At 23.5% G+C, this 10,552-nt stretch overlaps 4 protein-coding genes across 4 annotated transcripts; 3 read left to right on the plus strand and 1 right to left on the minus strand.

Annotated features, from left to right (window-relative positions):
- Positions 1 to 603: 603 nt before the first annotated feature.
- On the plus strand, positions 604 to 2,514 carry PVVCY_0802960 (nucleolar protein Nop52, putative; the record flags this gene model as incomplete). Its single annotated transcript, XM_008627096.2, has 1 exon — positions 604 to 2,514. One exon carries the CDS (start codon positions 604 to 606, stop codon positions 2,512 to 2,514), a length of 1,911 nt encoding a protein of 636 aa, XP_008625318.2.
- Positions 2,515 to 4,888: 2,374 nt separating this feature from the next.
- On the plus strand, positions 4,889 to 6,193 carry PVVCY_0802970 (conserved Plasmodium protein, unknown function; the record flags this gene model as incomplete). The annotated part of the gene is made up of 1 exon (XM_008627098.2): positions 4,889 to 6,193. One exon carries the CDS (start codon positions 4,889 to 4,891, stop codon positions 6,191 to 6,193), a length of 1,305 nt encoding a protein of 434 aa, XP_008625320.2.
- Positions 6,194 to 7,688: 1,495 nt separating this feature from the next.
- PVVCY_0802980 (conserved Plasmodium protein, unknown function) lies at positions 7,689 to 9,132 on the plus strand (the record flags this gene model as incomplete). The annotated part of the gene is made up of 4 exons (XM_008627099.2): positions 7,689 to 7,706; positions 7,901 to 7,979; positions 8,160 to 8,888; positions 9,038 to 9,132. 4 exons carry the CDS (start codon positions 7,689 to 7,691, stop codon positions 9,130 to 9,132), a joined length of 921 nt encoding a protein of 306 aa, XP_008625321.1.
- Positions 9,133 to 9,454: 322 nt separating this feature from the next.
- On the minus strand, positions 9,455 to 10,383 carry PVVCY_0802990 (conserved Plasmodium protein, unknown function; the record flags this gene model as incomplete). Its single annotated transcript, XM_037634269.1, has 3 exons — positions 9,455 to 9,712; positions 9,836 to 9,966; positions 10,146 to 10,383. The coding sequence occupies 3 exons, from the start codon at positions 10,381 to 10,383 to the stop codon at positions 9,455 to 9,457; spliced, it is 627 nt and encodes a 208-aa protein (XP_037490384.1).
- Between the last annotated feature and the right edge of the window lie 169 nt (positions 10,384 to 10,552).

Consider the following 10,552-nt stretch of genomic DNA (forward strand, 5'->3'; position numbering starts at 1 on the left):
AAATAAAAAAATAATAAATATAAATCAAGGGATAAAATTTGAAATTCTCAAAATACAAAATTTTCCTTTTAATAGTAAAATACAAAATTCATTGTATATATTGAAGATCAAATTTTTAACCTTGTTATAAAAATAACTTAAGTAATTTTTTTATAAAAACATAAAATAAATCCATAAGTTTATAATTTTTTTCGAATAGTTATATATATTATGCCATTTTTTAAAATAAAAAAGTGTTAAGAGTAGGATTTGCTTCAAAAACGTACAAGAAAAACCCAGCAAAACAAATATATATAAATATATATATATGCTTATAGTACCAGCTATATTTGCATTGAGCATACGAAATAAAAAAGCTATACCAGATTCTATAGATTATTTGAATAAAATAAATGTGAACATATTATGGAAGTCATATTTATTATGCTTTTCATGCATGAATGGGATATGAAATTTTGTATATAAATTTTGCAAAACCTCGCAATATAGATATATGCCAACACAACCATTTATTTATGTATCCATATATCTATAGGTATATATAAAATACTATTTCATTTTTCCCCACACATACACATTTATAATATTAAATAAAAAAACAATATGAACAATTCAGAAATAAAACAAATTTTTGTCCAGTTAAGTCATGTAAATAAAGAAAATCGAGACAATGGAATGGATTTGGTTTATGAGTATATAGAAAAAAATAAAAATACATTGCAAAAGAAGGAAATAACATATATATGTACAGGATTATTTTATTATTATTGGTTATGCTATTCTATTGATGAACAAAAAAAATCAGCTTTAAAAATATGTAGATTAATACATATTTTTGATGGAAAAACGGAAGATGATGATAAAACTCATGTATTTTTATTTTTACAATGTTTTTTACAAACAATGTCTGTAAAATATGAAAATTTGGATGTATATAGATTAAATAAATTTTTATTTTTATTTAGAGTTTTCCAAGCTGAATTTTTAATGTTTTTACATAATTATTCATGGAAAAGTATATATATTAAAAAATATAATAAAATAATTATGAAACTTTTTGACGAAACTAATGGTGTTTTTCATGCTTATATAGATACATTTTTTAAAGAGTTCATGGAAAATGAAGTTTATTTAAAATTAAAAAAAGAAGATCATGGATATAATACAAAACAATTTTTATTATTAATTGATCCATTTTTTAAAATTGTGTGTAAAACAAAAAAAAAATATACTATCAATTTAATTCAAAAAAAAATATTTTTTATGGTATTAAAAGTTAATATAAAACGACGTATGTTGTTGGAAAAAATTAACAGCTACATAGATATATGCCCAAATAAATATGGATCAAAAATTTTGAGGAACTTTTACAATTTATTCGATAACCCAAATAAGAAAAAGAATAAAGGAAATATAAAATATAAAACACCAGTCTTTATTGCAAATTATAATAATGATAAAGATTGTGATGGTGAAAAGGATGATGAAAAAGAAGATGATGAAAATGATGACAGCGAAAATGATAATGAAAACAATGACAAGAGTAGTGACGGAAATAGTGATGAGAGTAATGAAGAAAATAACGGCGGAAATACCGACGGAAATACTGATGGAAAGAGTGACGGAAATGAGGACGGTGAAAATGATTGCACCGATGAACAAGGAGATAATGAAAAAGAGTCAAACACAGAAAACAAAATAAATGACGAAAATGCTGAATGTGATAATGAATTAGTTGAGACAGAAAACAAAATAAATGACGAAATTTCTGATTGTGATAATGAATTAGTTGACACAGAAGGAGAGGTTATGGATGAAAAAAATGAGAATGATTGCCTTGGTCAAAAAGCAAAAAAAAAAAAGAAGAAAAATAGAAAAACAATAAAAAAGATAAAGGAACAAACCAATAGAATAATGAATGATGAAGATGAAGATTATATTAATATGGTTTTAAATGAAATTAGGGGAAGTAAAAAGAAAAAGAAAATATATAATAGTCTTTTGGGCAAAAAGAAAGAAAATAAAAAAATACAACTCAATTTCATCAAGTTAATGCTAAAAGAAATGCGTGCTAAAAAAAAATTAAAAAATAAATTTAAACAAATATATGATGACGAAAACAACGACATATACATGAAACAAAATGGATTAAAAAAAAAGAAAAAAAAATTAATGCTTATGTCCAATAACCAAACAATAAACACTGAATTTGAATTGGATGATGAAAATAAAAAACTTAAAAAAGAAAAATTACTAAAAAAAAAAAATAAAAAAGTAAAAAAGGGTTTAAAAAAAACTCTTCTCATTCATGAGCCACGATTAGGTGATCAACATGTCTTAAGCAAAACTATTTTAAAAAAAGAAAAGACAAAATCTAGTACCCCTAAAAAAGTCCATTTTGACTTAAAGAAAAACACAATCGAATATATCCCATGTGCTAAAAAAAAGAATGGTAATCCATATTTTTTTTTGGGAAATTTTCGAAACTTAATTAATATTCCATCCCTTTTATAAGGAAATTAAAAATATAAAGAAAAAGAACAAAAATAGAAAAATATATTTTTTGTTTCTTTCCCCCTTTTTTCTATATGTCAATCCTTTTTCTTTGTATTATTATATATTTTTTTTTAACTTTAATTTTTTTTATAATTTTTCTACTTATTTGTTATCCACCATATTTATTATAAACTCCCCCATAAACTCCCATTTTTTTACATTTTTTTAATTAAAACACATTGTTAATTATTGTAATTAATACAATTATAATTTTTTTCCAAAAAAATCGATATTATATATATACGAAATATCCTAATATTTAATTATTTCTGAATAAAGTTTGAAATACTGGGTTACTAAAAAATATATTTCATCAAAAAAAAAAAATATATGCAATCTATAAGAATAAATTAATTCATATTTAAGAGAAAATGATTTAATATTTAAAAATGCATTTTTAATAAGTTTGAAAAAAAAGTATAATTTTTATCCAAAATGTATTATTTAAAGCTTTTTTTAAAGCTTTTTGTATTAATTTTTTTTAGTTATGATTTTATTGTTTTAAAGAATGAAGCTGTTTTAGAGAAAGGGGATTTTTTAAAAAAAAGCTATGATGCTTTATTTGTGCAAAGAGATATATTACCTTCATATATAAATCAAGATAATCAAATATCTATTTATTTTTGTAGATCATGACAATCTCAACATATTATAAATAGAATTAAAAAATATTTTGATATATTGAATGGTGAAGACACTAGAATTTATTTTGAAGAAGAGGACTATCAACTATATAATAATTATAATGACAACAATAGGAAGAAATATGTTTTATTCTTAAGGAGTATTAAACCAGCACTTATCTATAAATTATTATCTTATATTATTTTCATATTTTATATTTTAGTTTCATTAATTATAATATTCCCTAGACATATGGAAGGTTTTATACCAGTATTTTTATTGAATGATGAAAATTTTAAAAATATGTTTGAAAATATGAGGAAAAAGAAATTAGCTACATTTGCTATTATGTTTTTTTCATATAATGTTATATATGGATTATTGTGTAATACAAATATAATTCATATATATCAAAATGGAAGAATAATTTACAACGATTATTATATAGATGATTTGTTCAGAAAAACTTTAAAAGATAATCTAATAAATATAAGAATATAGAGGAATATTATATAAAACAAAAATGTTTCATTTAAAATTAATAACTGTGCAAGTAAGTGATAAAATTTATAAATGATTAAAATGTTGTAAACCTAACATGGGAGACATTTTTTGACAATTAAATTTTATCCTTACATATTTGAGAGTAAAATGGAAGACCATTTTGTGTAAATATACGTTTGCTTTATTTTTACTTTTTTTACTTATTTTTTAAAGGGAAATAAAGTAAATACTTAAAAAATATGAAATAAACCAATATCAACATATTTAATGGAGTATAGCTATTTCCTATTTTAATTATTTATTTTGTAATATTTTTTTTTTTTATTACAATGAAATGTGTACATTACAATGAATTCAAAAAAAAAACATGCATATGCAATATTCTTAACAGGTATATTATTTTTATAATTGTATTCCCAGTGGTATGCATATGAAACTTTCCATTATATAACCATATAGATCTAAATAATATTTTAAATATTATGATCTATGCTATATAATTTGTTTGAAAATATTACTATAAGATCGAAAAATGGGGCTTAAAAAAAAATATGTATATGTGTGTGTTTATTACATTGGTATGTATATATGCCTAATAAATGATAGCATACATTTTGTAAAGGGGCTTAAAAAATAAGAACAAATTTGTTGGTGTGTCAGGATAAATATGGATAACATTGAAAGAGATATAATTACATAGTTTTTAATAAGGTTGTCATAGGATGGTCTTAAACATGCATTTCCTTTAGGAGTTAAAAATAAACGAGTTTAAAATACATAGAAATTATTCAATGTTCTTATTTTCCACGATCTAATTTATTTAATAATGCATGCATGCATAAAAGTATAAGGCTGCACGATTTATCTTGTGTTATATAAGCATATTATGGAAATAATTGTAAAATGTCTAATGTGTTTATTTGTGTTTTTATTTAAATATAATATATATTTTTTTTAATTATTAATCTACATTTTAAAATATTTATTTATTTTTATATTATATTATTATATTATTTTTTTTACAAATTTATTATTTACACATTTGTAACACTAGTATTCCATAACTTATAATTATTCCCTTTTAAAAATTTATACATTTTTTACAACTATTATTTATAGTTTTATATTTATCCTTAAAAATAAAATCACATTACCATTTAATAGTTAACTCCATAATAAGTATACATAAAAAAAATACTAACAAATGAAGATAACATTTAGCTTATTTTTTATCCTTGTAATTGTAACCAAGCTGAATTCTAAATCTAATGTATACTGTGCTAATGATTACATTAATGACTCTAGAGAAATTAAGTATTCCCCATACACTTTTGATTTAAGTAGTTATGATTTAGGTAGTCAAGATAACCTTTTAATAAATTTAGAACACAATGAATCAAAACAAAATTTGAGAAAAAAAAGAAGTGAAAATCCGTTAGAACATTTAGAGGAAAGTCATTATAATACTGAAGAATATATGGCCAGAAATGATGCTAATGATACAAGTTCACATGAACACCAAGAATATGAAACACCAAACCCAGAATACCCAGAACAACATTCTTCTACTCATGAACAATATGCCACTTCAAATATAAATGAATCTCCCTTGGATACAAAATTAGACCCAGAACCCTATGAACACGGTGGACCTTCTCCACATTTTGAGAACCCAGCTCCCGCAGAAGCTAATCACGATAGAGAACATCCAGATGCAAACGAATTCATTGGAGCACCTGGACATCATCCACATGTTGACCATGCAGGCCCCACAGAAGCTAATCACGATAGAGAACATCTAGATGCAAACGAATTCATTGGAGCACCTGGACATCATCCACATGTTGACCATGCAGGCCCCACAGAAGCTAGTTACAATACAGAAAATGTATACCCAGAACCCTTTGAACACGGTGGACCTTCTCCACATTTTGAGAATCCAGCTCCCAGAGAAGCTAATCGCGATAAAGAACATCCAGATGAAAATGAATTCATTGGAGCACCTGGAGCTCCCCATTTTGATAATCCAGCTTCCGCAGAAGCTAATCACGATAAAGAACATCCAGATGCAAACGAATTCATTGGAGCACCTGGACTTCATCCACATGTTGATCATGCAGGTCCCCCATCAACAAATGAAGATTCATGGGCAGTAATTGCAAATAATGAATATCACAAAGAAGTAAACGAGCCAAGCTATAAAACAGCAGAGATAAATCAAATTTTCATAAAGGGAATCGATTTATGCAAAGATATTTTCGAGTATAGAATGACTAAATCTACATATAAGAATGAAAATAATGCGAGTAATGAAGTTACCCCAGAAGAACCAGAAAATAATGAGAGCCATCAAATTACCGTTGATGCAAGAAATGAGATTGATCCCCTACCCACTATTTCAAAAGTTTATATAATAGACAATACACTTGAGCAATATATGAAAGATATACATTCCATATTAATAAATATACAAAATATTATTGAAAAAAGTAAAACAGTTGTAGAATAAACAAAAAAAATATATTGATTCTTTCCATTTATGGATAAAGCAATAATGCATATGTATATTTATTTGTGTTCATATTGTAAATTAAATTGGCACTATTTCATGCGAAAAAAAAAAAAAATAAAATAGTATGTGTGCATATTTACATATCCTAAACAATACAAAATTATACATTTGTGTGAAAACTAAAATAAATATAAATGTTACACATTCATATATCCATACAATTTAAAAAATTTCTGAATAAATTGTCTTCATTACAAAGGAGCAATATGATGTATCCATGCAAAAAAAACTTAAAATAAATAAAATATAATTTAATAAAGCTATAATATATACCTTATATATGCATAATATTGAAAAAATAAAATGAGATAGCACATTTTTTCAAACAAAAAGTGTATCAGTATTTTTACTTATGGTCTAAATGATCTATTTTGTATAGTACATATTATATAGCTTTTTTTATTTATATATTTTTTAGTAAATAAATGTAACTTAAACCTATAAAATTTGATATAAGCATTTAAATAACGTTTCAAATGCAACTAAAATATGTTCACATATTTTTTTCAATTATTAAGATTGTTTGGTACTATTATTTCTTAACGAGACACATACATATCTTGTTAATGCCACGTTGACACCTTTTTAATCATTTTATATTGTGATTATGTTGTTCTATGCGACCTTTCTATTAATATATTGCAACAAAAAATGAAACAAAAAATTGAACCGTAGACCTAATTTAATAATAAGAACATTTTCTTTTTATATACACATGTATATTACAAATACATTTTAGGTTTTCTAAAAAGTTAGCATTTTTTACAATTAAAAATTATTATTCAATTTAAACTATTTGTCCCCATTTATTTGTTTTTTTTAATTGTAGTTAAAATATTTTTGAGGCAGCTATTAGTAAAATATTAGAAATATACGAACATTTTATTTAAAATAATTATATTAATTCAATTGAATAATTCATTATTATTATTTTTTACAAGTTTCAATAAGGGTATGCTTATCATAAGCATCCAATAGAATGCGGTATGCTTGGGAAGCTAAGGAAAAAAAAAGGAGAGCATTGCTCACCTGATTTATAATACATTTTTTCAGCTATAAACAGAATAACAAAGGAAAAATATTTGCACAAATTTATTTTCCTAATAAGGAAAACTAGCAATATTATACTACAATCCGATGAGTATGCATATATGTGGAAAGTTTTTGTTTTTCGATTTTCACAAACGATGAATATATTATAATTATTGTTACAATTGTATATATTGTGCATGTGAGCACTTTTAACAATTCTCACATATTTACAATTTTTTTTTAGTTTGGTTAGTTTAATTGTATATATATTTGCTGGTCATTTTGTCGAATTATCCAAAAAGAATTTGTAAATATTAGATGGTACGGGTATCATATTTGCTCACAAAGAGTAAAAAAAAAAGAACGAAATAAATACATCCAACCAAATAAATCAATAAAAATGGAGGAACATAATAAGGTAAGGAAAATACAATATTATGATGGCTAATAAAAAAAATATAGCCATATACGAATTAGCTATCGGTTTCTATAGCTATTTACATGTACAAGTCATATTATATATAGAGAAACTTGACATAATTATGAACAAATTGGCTAGTATTAATTTGGCTATTTATTTTTATCATTTGTTTGTTCATTATTTAATTGTAGATTATTGAGCAACTGATTGAATTGGGATATTCTAAGGAAATAAGTATGAGAGTTATAAAAATGAGTGAAGCTAAAACAGGTAAATTAAATCACACACTATAATAAATAAACATGAAATAAAAATAATATATTGTGTGTGCATTTTTCAACCCATTTTTGCATTACTGCATTTATTTCACACACCAAATATGTAGCATTTCTCAATTTTTATTTTTCGATTTTATTGTGTTGGTTTTGGTTTTTTAATCCGATTAAACAGTTGACGAAGCCTTAAGTTGGATTGAGCTCATTGAGGAAAATCCCGATGTTGTGAATTCAAAATTAAATACAGACAATAAAACTGAAAATGCAAATAGTACGGAAAATATTAGTGAAACTGCACCAGCAGACAAAAATATAGAAAGTAACAAAGAACAAAAACCCAAATTAACTCCAGAAGAAGCTCAAAAAAAAGCTATTGAATTGCAAAAGAAAATTCGAGAAAAAAAATTACAAAAAGAAAAAGAAGAAGAAATTGAAAAAGAAAAAAAACGAATTGCTATGACAAAAGAAATACAAAAAAGAAAAGAACAATTAGAAGAATATGAAAGAAAAAAATATATAGAAAATTTAGAAAAAGAAAGAAACGAATATAAAAAAGAAAAACAAAAACAATTAGAACTTCTAAAAAGAGAATATGAAGCCAAATTTTCTATGGCTTATAATCCTGATAGCCAAAAAAAATTGAGTATAGAAGATCTAGGAGAAAATCAAAAAAGAGACGAAATCGCTATTTTATTTAATAATTTAAAAAATAAGCATAAAAATAATAAAACTGAATTAATAAGTTCATTAAATATATTGAGAAAATATTTTAGTAATATAAAAGATAATATTTTAGAAAAAAAATTTCAAAAAATTAAAAAGGAAAATAAAATCTTTATTGAAAAAATCAAAATATATGAAGAAATGCTTACCATATTTCTCTTAGTTGGATTTGAAGATACAGGTTTGGAAGAGAAAATATATTTCCTTGTTTTTGTAAATGTTTATGTATTTCTGTTTTTTTCTATTTGTGTAAAATTGTGTGTAGCATGACATGCAATATGTCTTATGGATATAAAGCCATATTTGTTTTTCAATACTTTTTTTTATCAGGCGATTTCTATGTTATAAAAAATTACCCCAATACATATTTACTTTCGTCTGCCATCAAGTTTATTGATTTAGTTATAAAAAATTTAAATTCATAGGGGGAAAGTTTTAAAAAAAATAGTTTATATTGAAAACAGGCATTTTTATGAAGGTAACAAATATACTTAACAAAAAAAGTAATACGCATAGAGAATAAATGTTTAAAATATATCAATTCAAAAAATTAAATAAAGAAAATATTAGTGAAAAAAAATATTAAAGAATATGATTTTTTTTTAAAAAAAATTAAATATAATTTTTTTACATTTAGCCAAACGATTACACAAATAGCAACATGCTTAAATATACTATATATGCTTAATATATTTGCATGATATACACTTTTAATTATGATTCCATTTTTTTTTCCATTTCAATGTCCTATAGACAACAGGGTGCATACACCCAAGAAACTAGAAGAACATTTGTAAGGAAATGAAAAAAATATATATTTTCACATTGGAAAAAAAAACAAATATTTGAATATATTTTAAAATATATGTATAAAAGTTCCTTTTTATTTTTATAATTGAAGGAATTGTATGCTTCCTGCAGACAAATATTTACGTCTTTTTTAAATTGGATCACATCTAAGTGTGTCATGGATTTTATCGTCCTTACATCGATTATATTATTTCTCTGCATAAATTAAAAATAATTAATGGGTGTAAACCATATCTATTGTATATACTTAAGCATGGGCATATATGTATAAGCAATTTTCACATGAAATGTAAAAGATATAATATTTGTAATACTTACAACAAACAAATAATTTAATATCTTTTTTAAATGCAAATATTTATAATTTTGCAAGAAAAATGTAGATCTTTTTAAATAGTAAAAAATATAATTGTTCTGTTGTGCATCTTTGTCTTTATGCTCAGGTTCGTCTGTAAAGGAAAATGAAGCAATGCATAGAGGTCTATATTAATATGGACTGACTTTTAAGGTTGATATATACATTCGTGTATATATTTATTTATTTATTTATTTATTTATTTATTTATTTATTTATTTATTTATTTATTTATTTATTTATTCAGTATTTATGATTATTTTATTATATTACCTTTGGGAATATATTTAATAAGCTTGTGTAGGATATTTTGTTGTGGGAGTGTATCAATTTCATTTCTATAATTTTGAATGGCTTTATAAATTTTGAATTTTTTGTACCTACTTTTAATAAATACTATAAAAAATATTGTCTCAGTTGCGATAAGAAGTATTACAACATAGTAGAGTACATATAAACATATATCTTTAGTGATTGTGTAAAGAGTGTTTATCAACTCAGTAATCTTCATTTTTTGGGGATTGTTTAAAAAAATCGAGAACGATATAATCAAAGTATTAACATTGTACTCATTGTCTACTTTGTTTATATATATGAGATTATTTAAATGTTGATAATTAAGTATACATAAACAAATTAATTGTCCAATTCATTTTATTATTTTCGACAATTTATAATAA

The sequence above is a fragment of the Plasmodium vinckei genome (genome assembly GCF_900681995.1).
Source record: "Plasmodium vinckei vinckei genome assembly, chromosome: PVVCY_08".
Taxonomy (NCBI): Eukaryota; Apicomplexa; class Aconoidasida; order Haemosporida; family Plasmodiidae; genus Plasmodium; species Plasmodium vinckei.